This window comes from Zootoca vivipara, chromosome 7 (assembly GCF_963506605.1).
Source record: "Zootoca vivipara chromosome 7, rZooViv1.1, whole genome shotgun sequence".
NCBI lineage: Eukaryota > Metazoa > Chordata > Lepidosauria > Squamata > Lacertidae > Zootoca > Zootoca vivipara.
In genome coordinates, this window is record NC_083282.1 from 66,913,630 (window position 1) to 66,928,765 (window position 15,136).

The 15,136-nt window shown below is 44.2% G+C and overlaps 2 protein-coding genes across 2 annotated transcripts in view; one reads left to right on the top strand and one right to left on the bottom strand.

Annotated features, from left to right (window-relative positions):
- MYH7B (myosin heavy chain 7B) overlaps positions 1-9,944 on the top strand; it is a 54,185-nt gene extending 44,241 nt beyond the window's left edge. Inside the window, exons 33-43 of the mRNA XM_035124249.1 lie at positions 660-1,009; positions 1,969-2,093; positions 3,658-3,773; positions 3,986-4,178; positions 4,901-5,104; positions 5,798-5,923; positions 7,066-7,236; positions 7,580-7,684; positions 8,359-8,454; positions 9,067-9,204; positions 9,828-9,944. Coding sequence (XP_034980140.1) covers positions 660-1,009; positions 1,969-2,093; positions 3,658-3,773; positions 3,986-4,178; positions 4,901-5,104; positions 5,798-5,923; positions 7,066-7,236; positions 7,580-7,684; positions 8,359-8,454; positions 9,067-9,204; positions 9,828-9,839 — 1,636 coding nt within the window. The 3' untranslated portion in view covers positions 9,840-9,944. The remainder of the gene's footprint in view (positions 1-659; positions 1,010-1,968; positions 2,094-3,657; positions 3,774-3,985; positions 4,179-4,900; positions 5,105-5,797; positions 5,924-7,065; positions 7,237-7,579; positions 7,685-8,358; positions 8,455-9,066; positions 9,205-9,827) is intronic.
- Positions 9,945-9,997: 53 nt separating this feature from the next.
- Positions 9,998-15,136, bottom strand: part of TRPC4AP (transient receptor potential cation channel subfamily C member 4 associated protein) — a 28,422-nt gene continuing 23,283 nt past the window's right edge. Inside the window, exon 19 of the mRNA XM_035124251.2 lies at positions 9,998-13,993. Coding sequence (XP_034980142.1) covers positions 13,856-13,993 — 138 coding nt within the window. The 3' untranslated portion in view covers positions 9,998-13,855. The remainder of the gene's footprint in view (positions 13,994-15,136) is intronic.

Below are 15,136 nucleotides of genomic sequence, written 5' to 3' on the forward strand. Positions count from 1 at the left end.
AGTCCTAGAGGTTACCATTCATGCAAAATAAATTTTGTGCTGTCCTAATTCAGAAATGAAGCAGCTTTGGAATTACAGTGTTGCCCAAACAGGAACCTTTGCAATTAGGTGTAACAGGTAGGATGGCCATGTGTCCAACTTCACAGAGGACAGTTCTCTGTTTGGAGGTGTTCTCTATCTGAAAGGCTGGCCGGTCCAGATTTTTAAAAAGTGTAAGAAGGGAGAAGTAGCACCTTGAAGTTGCCTGTCGCCAGTTGCCACCTAGAAAGAAAGAAGACAGCAGGTCACCTGCTCATTCTTTCCCTTTATGTATTCCATATAAATTGCAGCAATTCTTTCTAAAATATAAATTATGTGAATTTGATGGTGTGCAAATTTGATGGTGTGCAAATGGCCACCCAATAGCAGGAGGCAGGAAAAGTCCATGTTAGGGATATATTGCAGGAAGAGAGAGCAAGCAGGCCATAATGAGCTCTAGCTGCCTCTTCAAGTTTGTTTCATTTCCCAGTTAGTTGCTTCCGTCTCCCCTTGAAGAGCCTTCTCAACAGAAAGGTGGAAAGCATTGCACCAGGTGGATGAGATCTGTACTGCTTCTAAGAGCGCCATCTCCGGCTCGTGTAGGAGCAGCTATTTCCCTAGCTAACCATGATAATTTGCAGGAAGAAGCTGGCCATACGGCTGCAGGAGGCAGAGGAAGCTGTGGAAGCAGCCCATGCCAAGTGCTCCTCTCTGGAGAAGACCAAGCACCGTCTGCAGACAGAGATCGAGGACCTTTCGATCGACCTGGAGAGAGCAAACTCAGCCGCTGCCGCTTTGGACAAGAAGCAGCGCAATTTTGACAGGATCATTGCAGAGTGGAAGCAGAAGTATGAGGAGACGCAGTCGGAGCTGGAGTCCTCCCAGAAGGAGTCCCGCAGCCTCAGCACAGAGCTCTTCAAACTCAAGAACGCCTATGAGGAGTCCTTGGACAATCTAGAGACTCTCAAACGCGAAAACAAGAACCTGCAAGGTATTGCCAGGGCTGTGGGGTAATCCAAGAGTGTACTTTGCAATCCAAGGAGCTGCTGCTGGGCAGGCACAGGTGTCGTTTATTCTTTTTCTTCTGTAAAGGTAGCTTCTATCTAGCCCTTATGATGGGAAGAGAATGCTTGAAAGTGTGGGAGTAATGGCCTGGGGGTGGAAGCAGGGTAGAGAATCTGAGCAGGATCACCAGTGTTCAGGGAATGATTTTGCCCTTCTCCTCATTAACAGAAATAAAATAATGATTCTGTTTATGTGACCCACATAAGGTCAAAGCATGCCCTACTTGTGGGTCTCTATCCTTCCACTTAAGACCAGTAGCCAAATGAATCTGTGGGCTCATCTGTGGACCAATTTGCAAGGCTGGTTTTGAGCACCTTGGGTGAAGGGTGGTGCTGGTGGGTTGATAGCCTCTTGTATTTGTGTGTGGTCCAAGTACATAAGCCAGCCTTCACCAGTCTTGTGTTCTCCAGATGTTAGCTGGGGCTGATGGGCATTTTAGACCAAAACATCTGAAGAGCACCAGATTGGCGAAGGATGGCATAAGCCATACCCATGCGGCGAACTCAGCAAAGGTCCAGAGCTTTAGGTTAGACATTCTGTCCTGTCTTGTCTTCCATTCTGGGTATGATTTTGGTCGCCCTTTCCCCCAGTCACTTGGAGATAGAGGGTGGAATTCAACCAAATCCTACTTAGAGTGGACCTATTGAAATGAATGAACCTTAGTTATGTCCATTAATTCCAGTGGGTCTACTCTGAGTAGAACTGGTATTGAATTCCACCCAGGAATTTTGAATGAGTGGAGTACCTGAATACCAGCTACGTTGTTGTTGTTGTTGTTGTTGTTGTTGTTGTTGTTGTTGTTGTTGTTGTTGTTGTTGTTGTTGTTATTTTATTAAAAACAACTACAGCTACATGCAGGCCTATAATTCCTGTCTTCCTTACCAGAGGAGATCACTGACTTGACTGATCAGATTGGCATGAGTGGCAAAACCATCCATGAGCTGGAGAAGCTGAAGAAAGGTCTGGAGAGTGAGAAAAATGATATCCAGGCTGCCCTGGAGGAGGCTGAGGTGAGCCCCCAGCTTGTGAGCAGAGGGAGAGCCTCACGTTGTAGCCGTGCACAATGTCAGGCCACATTATGTGAAATCCAAGCCATATCCCAATTGAACTGGGGGCTATAGCAATGTCCTTAAACCTTGGGTCCCAGAAGTTGTTGGGCTCCTGCTGCCATCATTCCTGAATGTGGGCTGTGCTAGCAGCGGCTGATGGGGACTGGAATCCACCAACATCTGGAGGGCCACAGATTCCCAATCCCTGCTCTAGCTCATTGTGCTGCTCCTCATTCTGGATTTTGACCAGAGAGCTTTGCCACGTGGGAGTTGTAATCCATCATCTAGGGACCCAAGGGACACTGGACCACAAAGATTTGGCGCAGTAAAAGGAGTGCCTTGCTTAATTTGAGAAATATGTCAGTGTGTCTGTGCATGTTCTTATGGGAAAATACAAATGTCGGAAGTATTGCCCAAGTCCTACAGTGTTCATGAAGGATCCTGTTAGGTAGAGTCACCTAGATGTTAGAACTGTGGCATTTAGAAACAGTATCCTTTTACCATGCAGGCCTTTGACAAGTAGTCTTTCTCTTTCCCACATTTGCCTCTCATCCATCACTTGTTGCTGTTGATTTTTTTTCCTGGCCTTGTCTTGGTGCTGAATCCTAGCAGGTGGAACAACTTTACTAGAGGCATAGAAGCTGACCATTTACCTGGCTCCATGGTGGCATCTAGTGGCCAGAAAAGTACACTTCTGGCCTTTGCCGACATGGTGCCAGGTTTATTTATTTTATTTTATTTATTATTAAATCTCTACATCAGCTTTCCTCCTAGAGATGCCCAAGGTGGCAAACACCAAAATATTAAAATGTTAACATGATTAAATTAAAAACACAACATTTAGGAACAATCTCATTGCTCCACAGCTAATAAGGTTCAAGGCTCCTAGAAACAACTAATTGCTGTGTTTCTCCGAAAATAAGACACTGTCTTATATTTGTTTTTCCTCAAAACACACACACACTATGGCTTATTTTCAGGGGATGTCTTATTTTCCCCCCTCCTCCTGCCGTGGCCAGCATTGCTGCTGCGGTATCACTATGTCTTATTTTCGGGGTATGGCTTATATTCCTTGAATGCTTAAAAATCCTGCTATGGCTTATTTTATGGCTACACCTTATTTTCGGAGAAACAGGGTGTTATCTTACAGCAGGCATCCCCAAACTTCGGCCCTCTAGATGTTTTGGACTACAATTCCGATCATCCCTGACCACTGGTCCTGTTAGCTAGGGATCATGGGAGTTGTAGGCCAGAACATTTGGAGGGCCGCAGTTTGGGGGTGCCTGTCTTACAGCAACCAAACACCTGGGTAAACAGGAGTTCAAAGTTCGTTATAACAGTTGTTAATGAGGGAGAGAGGGTTGGCGATGGCTGCCCTAGTCTCTCATAAATATTAGATATCTTAATGAGCTTCAGGCAATTCAGCACCCCTGATACCTTTTCAAAAATAAGCTGAAGCAGACTGAGGGGACCGGGATTCTGGTGAGCCTTTTCATGAAGTACTTATCTTTCCTTCTGCTCCTAGGGAGCCCTGGAGCACGAGGAGAGCAAGACTCTGCGCATCCAGCTGGAGTTGTCTCAGATCAAGGCTGATGTCGACAGGAAACTGGCAGAGAAGGATGAAGAATTTGAGAACCTCAGGTAGGAACAGAACGTACTGTGACAGGCTGTTCTATGAAACTGGTTAGGTTTTCATAGGTTTGGGCCTTCTGAAGCCTTCATAACCAACACCGAGCAAATCTACACAAAGAGGCATCGTTGAGAAAACAAAAGTTGTGACGGAAGGTTCACCGGTGGTGCATTTGTGGGTATAAAGTGTCTCTTTTCTTAAGCATCTTTCTATACTCTCCCAGGCGCAACCACCAGAGAGCCATGGACTCCATGCAGGCTTCACTGGATGCAGAAGCCAAAGCCAGAAATGAGGCCATCAGGCTGCGCAAGAAGATGGAGGGAGACCTGAATGAGATGGAGATACAGCTGAGCCATGCAAACCGCCAGGCCGCCGAATCTCAGAAACTGGTGCGGCAGCTCCAAGCCCAAATGAAGGTCAGCCATGTTGGGAACATGTCCTCACTGAGCCTCCTGGTGGTCTCCTGTATTTCTGCCTCTCTCCATGGCCACTCCACACCTACCACCTCTCTCCCTCTCCCCCCCCCCCCGGGTATCACATTCCCCCAGGCCCAGCTCTACCACTAGGCCCCTCAGGTGGCGGTTGTCGATGGACAGCATTTCCTTGAAGGACAGAGCTGTGGCTGCCATGCTGCCTGTCCTGTGTCCTCTTAACTAGCCTGCTACCCTCAAGTGCCATGGAAGATGCTACTCCATTACCAATATTAAAGTAAGATTAGACTGTGAGTCTAGTTGACTTCTGTATGTGGAACTGGGGGGTGCCATCTTGCCCTTTGCCTTAGGCAGAAAGTGTATTGGATTGGCCCTGCGGGGGCAAGCTACTGATGGTAGGTGGGCCAAATCCAGATGTAGGTAGGGCCACAGTACGCCATCTCTCTCTCTCTCTCTGCCACACCCTTTCCCCCCACATCTTGCCACCTCCATGAAATTTGACCAAAGGCCCCATGCAGTTGTTGGGCTACAGGTTCCCCACTCCTCTTTCCTTATAGACAGGCCACACCCAATCTTTGACAGGAGAGAGTTTGGGCCTGGTATCTGAAGACCCTTAAAGGTTCTCTGCAGACCTCAGAAGACTTCTAGCTCTTGCTTCTCTCTCATATTAATCAGACCCCCCTTTTTTTCCTTGTTGTGCCTGACAGGACTTGCAGATAGAACTGGATGACACCTTGCGCCATAACGATGACCTGAAGGAGCAGGCTGCTGCCATGGAGAGGCGCAACAACCTGCTGCTGGCCGAGGTGGAGGAGCTGCGTGCAGCCCTGGAGCAAGCTGAGCGTGGAAGGAAGCTGGCTGAGCAGGAGCTGCTGGAGGCCACAGAAAGAGTCAATCTGCTACACTCGCAGGTGAGGCAGAGGCTGAGTTCCCATGTGAAATACCAACTGCTGGACTCAGTGCTGAATCGATGGTTGAAATGAACTGTTTCAAATCAGCCCTGGAAAAATGCAGGGAGGGTTCTTGAACTGCCACTGCTTCTGGGGATAATTTCTCGCTTGAGCTCATGGGAAACTGTGTCCTATGAATAGCCCCATGTAGAGAGAAGGGGATATGGCTAGAAGACCCTGTATTTTCTTGTTTACTCATAAAGGGGATGTTATCTCAAGGAACTGGGGAAGATAAACTTGATTTAGTTGGACCTTAGAGACCAACTAAGATTTTATAAGGTGCTACTGAAGGAATTTTTTTATTTTGCTTCGACTCAGACCAACACGGCTACCTACCTGTAACTTGATTTAGTTGGTTTTTTAAAAGCCCGGGGAGAGTTATATTTATTTGAATTTTGTATTTACTCCATTTATATCCTCCTGTTTTTCCAACATGGAACTTCAAGTGAACCAATTTGCATGCAGACTCTCCTCCTGATATCTCCAGTTAAAAGGGTCAAAAGGAACAAGGGTCAGGAAAGACTCTCTGCTTGCGAGTCTGGAGAGCTGCTTCTCCGTCAGACCAGACAACCCATAGTTAGATGGAGTATTTGTTAGCACCCTTTGTTCCTAATGTCATGGCGAGTTCATTTCCACGGTCCCTTTATCTCCCAGAACACAGGTCTGATTAACCAAAAGAAGAAGATGGAGGCAGACATTTCCCAGTTGAGCACTGAGGTGGAGGAGGCAGTGCAGGAATGCCGGAATGCGGAAGAGAAGGCCAAGAAAGCCATCACTGATGTAAGAGATTGGAAGCCCTTGAGAGGGAATCTTGCACTGTTCCTGTTACAATAATGCTTGTTTAGTATATATTAAGCCAGAAACACTCTTTGAACTGGCAAACAAACAAACAAACAAACAAACAAAAAGCAGCCCATTTTCAAATGCTGATTCTCTGAAAGTCCGATGTTGGCTTTTGGATACCAATCTAAATTGTGAAATGTACATTTTAAAATGTCCACATTTTGACAGCTGTCCACTCAATAAAATGTTTGTTTCAGCTCTCATACCGGTAGTTAACAGAGGCTTTGACTCATTACACGAAATTACCTACAAAGCCAACAGCTTGACTATCACATACCAGAGCATCTCCATGCTCTCTGTGTAATGACTGGCTAGAGCTGGCAATACCTCTGTGTTAATAGGTGGTTGCCTACAGCATCCCCTTTTGTAGATGACATTCTTGATGCTGCCACAGCACTTAGGAAACAGCAGCTGAAGTACGGTAGATGACCTGAGGAGGGCCTGGCCTGGCCAGTGGTAAGGTGTTATTGAAGTGGCAGGACAAAAGAGGCAGGACACCTGGGGGTAAGAGAAGGTGAGTGATTTGCAGCACCTTTGGACAGGGATAGCCAAAGTGATGTCCTCCAGGTCTTGTAGACTACAACTCCCATCATCCCTGACCAGGCTGGCTGGGGCTGATGGGAGTTTTAGCCCACAACATCTGGAGGGCACTCTATTACCTATCTCTGCTTTAGAAGCTAAGGGACTGAGCTTTGGTAATTTTGGTGGAGGGGAGGAGATAAACCAGGGGGAACTCCCAGTTGGGGATAGACAGTGGCTGTTAACGTAAGTGAAGAACTTGATGAACATGGAGAGATATTGTGGAGGAGGGATTTACTATAAGGCTGATGATTGCAACTTAGTGGGTGAAACTTCTAAATTAGACCCAGTACCTGATTGGTTGAATGGGTAGTGGAGTCTGAAACACAGCTGTGGATAATATAGAGGGGTTCACTTTAACTTGTGTCTGGGTAGGCCTAAGCTGTGCTAGTATGTGTGCTGGACTATCTCACCCTGCAGGTGTGCAAGAGAGCGTAGTTATATGCATCTGTTCCAGACCTCCAGATGCTACATGGACTCTTTGCCCTTTGTTCCACCAGGCAGCCATGATGGCAGAGGAACTGAAGAAGGAGCAAGACACAAGTGCCCATTTGGAACGGATGAAGAAGAATATGGAACAGACCATCAAGGACCTGCAGATGCGGCTGGATGAGGCTGAGCAGATTGCCCTGAAAGGAGGCAAGAAGCAGATCCAAAAACTGGAAGCCAGGGTGAGAACAAGGGGAATGTGACATTTTTCTTGCAACAGCCATCTATGATCCACAAGGCAAGGAGGAGGAGGGATTAATATATCCTGTTATAGGAAGACAAGATGCTCAGGGTACTCAGCCCAGAGTTGACAAAATCTCAGCTACAAGGTTCCTGCAGGGATCTAGAATGTGGAAGTATAGGCAAATCCCCTCTAACTTCTTCCGAGTGTGACATACAAACATCTATATGAATTCCTACCGCCTTGCCAAGTGTGACAGTTACATCCTTCATTCTAGGTCTCTTCTCTGAGTCAAGTAAAGAGAGGTGTAAAGCAATCTAAGCCACCCACTTTGTTCTTTTCAGGTGCGTGAACTGGAGGGTGAATTGGATGTAGAACAGAAGAAGTATGCAGAGACTCAGAAGGGTATTCGCAAGTATGAGCGCAGGATCAAAGAACTGACCTATCAGGTACGAGCCTCCGCATCTTCACACCAATTTCCCAGCCCCTTGTTTTATTATCAGTGGAGCTGAACCATAAGTGTGTGTGTGGGGGGGAGGAATGTATTCCCTCATCCTAACAATAATGCAAGGGGGCCTGAAAAATGCAGCAAGTTCCAACATATGGAGGACCACATGCTACTGGATATACTTTGGAATCTGCTGGATTGATTGCTTCTGTCGACAGGTGCCTTTTGTACAGGTACTGTAATGAGCTGGGATTACAGCAGGTGCTTCTAATCTCAGCTCGTTACATACAGTGAAGATACCAGGTAGCCTGACATCTGGCTGGTTGATAGGGGATCAAATACTTATTTCACTCATTATAATGCACACCAATCTCTGACTTTTGTCTTCTGGGTTTCTGGGGTTTTTCCTGTTGTTATTCTGTCTCTCACAGCTACAACAAACCTACCATTAAAATTATGGACTGGTCATTTCTTTGTCAGAGGGCAAATGGGCAAATTTAGCAGGGGATCAAATACTTCCCCCCCCCTCTATGTGGAGTTCGAGGAGGGGCTGGATTAATCTAGGAAAGGTGAAGCTCCCAGGGAGCAGAAGGGCAAAATCTCTGGGCATAGTGTGGGAGAGAATCACTGACAAGGAAGAGCTGAGCTATCCCATGCTTTGCCATTGCTTTTCAGACTGAAGAGGACAGGAAGAACCTGGCACGGATGCAGGAACTGATTGACAAGCTGCAGAGCAAAGTCAAGAGTTACAAGCGCCAGTTTGAGGAGGCAGTAAGTATGACTCTGCATGGGCAGAGACGTACAGGCAGCAGAAAATGTGCTGTCTTTACTCACAGCTCCCTCTGGTCTTGTGGGAACCCTAGTGTCTACATTCCCCATGTGTTGCTGCAGTTAATTCAAAGAAGCATATTCAAAAAGTGACACAACAGGAGCTCTGACACCTTAAAATGTCATTCTCATGTGGTTAGCGCAAATCAACCTTCATTGCCCCTGCACTTTATTGCTCTTATTGGGCTCATATATGAGAAACCTCTGGCCCAGGGGGGAAATGTGGCTCCCATGCCTTAGTATATGGCCCTTGGAACTCTAAGCATGCCACACCCCTCACCAATCCTGCTCCAAGCCTTCCCCAAGTGTTTTGCATGGCTGGAAAGTAGCCTTTACCACCACTAGCATATGGCCTGTGGCAGGATGTCCATAAGGCTAAAAAAGATTCCCCACCCATGCTATAGGCTCTGAAGGCACAAGGGCAAATTCACACTCACACCTGCCTGCAAACCTCTTTCCATGTGTCTAAGCAGACCATACTTGCCACAGGGGTATCTAATCACAGGGCCACTACCAGATTTGCTGTGTACATCCATTCCTGTCTTCCCTTCTTAGGAGCAGCAAGCCAACTCCAACCTTGTGAAATACCGCAAGGTGCAGCACGAGCTGGATGATGCTGAAGAGCGGGCAGATATCGCAGAGACACAAGTGAACAAACTGCGGATTCGCACTAGGGAAGTTGTACCTCTGAAGGTAAAGGCTAAGCTACCACAAAGCTTGTGAGGATGGCTTACTGGAGTGGGATGCAAATCTTTTTGTTTTGAATGCTAGTGATAGAGAATAACCGAGCCAGCTAAATCTAGTGGTGTCTAGACAGCTTGGACCACACTAAGCCAGACGATAAGCCATAACTTGTTTATCTGGTTTATTTTATTTTGCAGCTGCTCTTTCCTTATGCCTCTGTAGTCTGGAGAGCTTTTGGGATGGGGTAGACAAACCAGCCAGCGTTAAGCTACTGGGTTTACATATTACCAAGCCAGTTAATTCAAACCAGGATTCATAAGCCAACAAACCACCATGGTTTTGGATCATGGTTTGTTAGCAGTAAACAATTCATAGTTAAGGTGCAGGGCAGGGTTGACTCATAGTGCTAAGCTACGGTTTAATGTTATGTGTGAACCAGGCTAGAGTACCAAATATTATTTGGAAGATGACCAAGCTCTACCAGTCCAGGAAAATAGGACAAGGCAGCACTCAAGAGCAGTGGCTGCATCCTTGGGTTGCAACTCGGAAGGAAAAGACTGAGGGAGCGGTTGGGACTCCACAAAGTTCCTGCAATCTACTCTGAAACATACTTTCTGTTTTTTCATTAATAGTTTGAAGAATAAGAAGCTGCAGTGCAACATCCCTTCTCTCACCATGTATGTCATGTGTAGATGGCTGCAACAGCCATCATTGTCTCTGTAGTGAATAAAGCCTAGCATTCATGAGAAGACTGTGACCTATTTATAAGTATCGAAGCAGGGTGGGTGGATTATTGTTCTTACTATGACAATTCCTCTATTTAAAATGGAAAGATGGCAGGTAGAACTTTCAAAGTCCTTTTCTAAGAATTCCATCAATAGGCAACTTTCCCCATCTACTTAGTGAAGGAAGGCCTTGTAGAGACTTGACTTCCAGTGGTGATGTGTTTTCTCAAGCACTACAGGTAAGGAAACATGGTCAGGTGTGAAAACTTCAATCATGGAGTATGTATAGATCAAAGTCAGAAAAGGGGATAGGAGGTCTGACACCCACTCTAAGGTCTTTTTGAAAAAATAACTCAAGAACCCACATAAAGGGGAGATGTATTGTTCTACCTGACAAAGAGCAGCCATTGTGAAGCCAATGTTTTTAATTATTAGACATACGACATCTAATGATAGCTATGCAACAATAATAATACAGTTGACCCAGGGCTGCAAAGATATCCTGCTAGGTTCTACAGCAGACATATATATCCCTACTGAAGATGGTTAGGAGGCAGCTAAATTCCACTTAACTATCCCTTCTCAAAGCATTTTCAGATTGCAAGCTTACATTAATGGTTCTTGTTCCTGAAGTATGCAGAATTATGCACAATCACACAAGTATGCCAGCAGATCTAAAGTAGAATTGGCACCAACCATAAGAGTCCATAAGACTTGCTGAAAAAGGGTGGTAATCACTTCCAGCCATACAAAGAATAGACCCATTGATAATTTCAGTGTCTATTGTTAACCCATCAACTCTCAAACCTCCACCTGAGCATTACAGCTGTGAAGTCCACTTGCTTATACCCAATCCATGCTATTTATAGGAAGAGCTCCATGACTATGAGAATTGGTGCAGAAAAAGTAAAGACCTTCACTAGCATATTTTTTTTAAAATAAAATTATTTTAATAGTTTCCATTTAATACATTTATGTGCTGTTAGTAAATCAGCATTAATCTGGGCAGCATGAACATTAATCCACTTGAGATACTTAAAATTTCCAGGAACATTTGTTGGCCTGGTGAGGCCCACCCTCTTGCCACACAGCAGTTCCATTCCTTTAGTGATTAAAAATCCAAACCAAAGCCAACACAGCCAACAGTGACCTCTTCCATTTTTCAGCCACATTTAAGTGTCACTCATCGGTATCACTCCTTGAAGCAGTTTGCATTTAAATCCAAGCCTACCATTGCAGTTTCTAAACATTTGCAAAGAAGATTCTACGAGAGAAGCTGTGGCGGGAGATCTCTTAGGCATACAAGTTCCCTGTAAGAACTAAAAGGCAAATGGTGCAGCCTGAGTCAAAAAACCCAGCTCAACTCCTTGCAGTCACCTTGTAACAGGGATAAGGAACACGGGCGATCTTCTAATTGTTGGTGGACTCCAACTCCCATCAGGTCTAACCACTATGGCCAAGGCTGATGGAAGCTGTAGTGTAGCAACATCTGTGGGGCTGCAAGTTCCTTACCCCTGGACCTATACCAATAAACTGGAAACAAATAGGAGCATGGTGGGCGATACCAAGCCACTCCCAGGAGTAGCTAAGGATCAGTCTCACCCGAGTCAAATGCATAAAAGGAACAAAGCAGCCTGACCATTCAATGACAAGGAAATATGTCACATATACGGGATGAATATTGTTAAGTTCTTTGCAGACTGGACACAATAATTAAAATGACTCAAAAGGCATCCAGTCTCATTTGAGCCTTTTAATACATAGCGTTTTATTTGAAGTGTAGGGTTACTACATTTATAGAATCAGCGCATAAATCTAACCTAAAATTTGGGGAAGGGGGAAAAGGATGAAGGAACAGGTTAAAACCCAAGAAGCAAATGTCTGCTATAAAAAGTTAACACTTGGACTCATTTGATAACTGTCAAAGGCATGTGGGGTTGGGTAAAGCCAGTTTAATAGTGCCTCGGGATGAAAATTTTAACATATCCTTAAAAAAATCAAAATCAAAAAGGATGTGGGCTGGTTGCTCCTGCACAGCAGATACATAATTTGCTCCCATATTTCCATATTTTAATTTCTAACATACCACAAAGGATAACACAGATTGGGTCAGTCTTAAAATGCTGTGCTGTTCCTTCAATAGATGCCCAACCAATTAGATTATTTAAACTAGGCTTCCTCAAACTCGGCCCTCCAGATGTTTTGAGACTACAATTCCCATCATCCCTGACCACTGGTCCTGCATCATGGGAGTTGTAGGCCAAAAAATTCTGGAGGGCAGAGTTTGAGGAAGCCTGATTTAAACCAAAGAGCAACTAGGACTGTGAGATAGAACAGTACTATACTTTTTTTTATTCTGGAAGCAAGTACCTTTGTTTTTTTATGAGGCAAATATATATTAAAATAGTATCTGTAAACAAACCTGCTGCAGTCTAGCTGTTCTTTCCATGACTTTATCTGAAAATAAGGTGCAGCAAAAAGTGCAGGGTAAAGATGATAATAGTCAAGCACTCCGCTTTCCCAGCTACTGTTAAGTTCCATGTCTGGAAATTACCTTTCTGAACCAAGATTGGTTCTGATATTTAAGGTTTTCCTTCACAGAGGAAAATACCACATAACCATGGCATTCTAACACAAGACTTTTCAGGGGTTTTGTGCTATATGGATATGTCCCAGAAGTATACATTTACACATTTAGGGACAATCAAAGTAATTTTAAACTGAGGGAGATGAAGGGCTTCTAATGCTTCTTAAAGTGCTTTAGCACAGTAATGCAAAAGAATGTTCAGAAAGTTTCTGGCTTCAAATATTAGCTATATTCCAAGTGACTTGTTTAAATGCCAGCAGTTACAACAGCAAGCTCAGATATTGTTGAGCAATTTGTCCCAAACCAAAATCACTGGGCAGCATTTAATACATGTATCATTAGGAGAAGATCAGCCAATTCCAGTAACAATTACACTTCAGGAACAATAAATAAATATATATATATACACAATTGGAATAAAGGTGTTAATTTTGCCATTTTAGCTTTTGGTGTTAGGTTTCCAAATAGCAATAGTTCAAGAGCGGATTTTATGGTCAGCCAAAGCAGGACTGCAGAATAAATTTTTAACTTGAGTTGGTTATTTATTGACAAAATGGTCAGGCTGCAATATTTAGGAAGGGGGGGGGAGATCAGTTAATTTCAATTCATGAGTGCCTAGTCAAAGCTAGGCTCCCAAGACTAACCCCATCACCACAATGTATGCCTGTTCTAGAGCACACTGTAAAATCAGCTGAAGACAAGAGATTTCTACAGAACGGAGAGAGATACTTCTGGATGCAATACCACAGCAAGATAAAATAAGGTGTTTGGACACAAGTTTTGTAGGAGACAATCCCAAAAGAATTTGCAAAGAAGTGAAGAGAGCTATTATCTCCAAGAATTTAAAAACAAAATACACACACAATCAGTTCTATATCCCAATGCAAAGGAAAAAGCAATAAAAATAGAAACTTTAAAAGTGGCTTAAATGTGGCTGGTGTGTATCTGGCGTGCCCATAAAAATCAGCTTGTTTGGATGGCCTAAAAAATTGCCTGCACTTTTAACACCTAATTTTGGTAGCCAGGATAAAAAGCCACAGCTAGCAACTGCACATCTGAAAGATCCCATCTATCAAACTCAAAGGGTTCTAGCCACAGTGAGCAGAAAAGACTGGGCTTTTTGCAGACAGTTTCGGACAGAACACAAGCATTCCCTGAATATGTTGACTAGGAAGTTGGTGATGTCTTGCTCTTCAAAACAGTGCTGAGAGCAGGGGATGGAGAGAGAAAACTTTAACATGGTAACATTCCATAGTTCCAAGTTTGTGCACACAGCATATCCCTGAAAATCCATTGTCTGCAAGATTCCCTCTGAAGCACAGTCCATTGGAAGCCAGAGCCTGAAGAATTACTCCTCGGTGAAATCTCTGTCCATGTCCATGTATGCCTCGTCAATGTAGCTAACTATGGCACAAGGTGATGTCCGGTCTGGACTAAGCAGTATAGATACAGTCTCTTTCCAGTAGGAAAAACTAATACACGAACTCTGTAAAGGAGGTAGAAAAAAAGTTTATGCTACAGCACAACAGCAAGTGCCAATAAAATGCAGCTGTATCTAGCCCAGTCTTCTTTGAGGAGCATGTTAAACAAAGGCAGTTACAGGAAACTGCCTTTCTTTTGAAAGGAAAGCAAATTTTCTTAGAATGCAGAAATTCTGCACTCAGTATTCAATCTTGATGACCATTTTACAAATTTTCCTAATAAATAGGCTGCTGAATATTAACAAATATCATAGTAATGTATAATAAATAAGAAAGATAATCCCCCCAACAAAAAAAATCTGATACTGCCTGTGAATCAAATCTGGGAAAGCCCACTGAAGTAGTTTTTTTTAGCATATAGCAAATTGTTGAAGCCTGCCTAATTTCGACGGATGCTGTATTCCACGAGGCAGGTGCCCCTGTGCTGAAGGACTTCTGAGTTACCATGAAACAAACCTCCAGCACATATGGCACCACAGACAACTGCAGTGGACAGGCAGCAAAGGCGATCTTTCAGACAGCCTGGTTCCTAGTTGTTTTGGGCTTTATATGCCAACAAGTCAAACTTTAAATTTGGCCCAGTAGCACAACAATCTTTCTGGCCTAAACCAGGACACCCCACATCCAGTAATCAGCCAGATGTCTCCAGGAAGACCAAAATGATAATGTTTTCCATATGCATTTTACTATAAAAAGTTATTAAAACTGCCTTCCAGTGGAAATGTGTTATGCCACAACTGGCCAAGAACCCAGCATAAGCATTTCCATGCTAATCATGGTGTGGGGGGTGTATGTGTGTGTTAGTTACTATATAAAGTACTAGACAATGCTGGGCTATTGCTTCAAATTAACATGGACCAAATGTATAGGTACATGGAAAGCACTGCTTTACTCTAGCTAGGAAATCCAGTCCAGTTTAGATCCACCTACACAAAATATGGGTTTTCACTTTTTCAATGCAGATGTAGCCTGCATCTGAGTAAGCAGAATGTTTCTGTGGCAGCGCACAGTCTGTTCTGGCTTACCAAGAAACTGTGACTGTTACAAAAACAAAAAAAATGCTTTAGTTTTGTTGAGAGCCCAACACAGCCACCTAAGAGTTTTCAATTCTCTCATATTCTTAAAATACACCCTGACACTCATGTTGC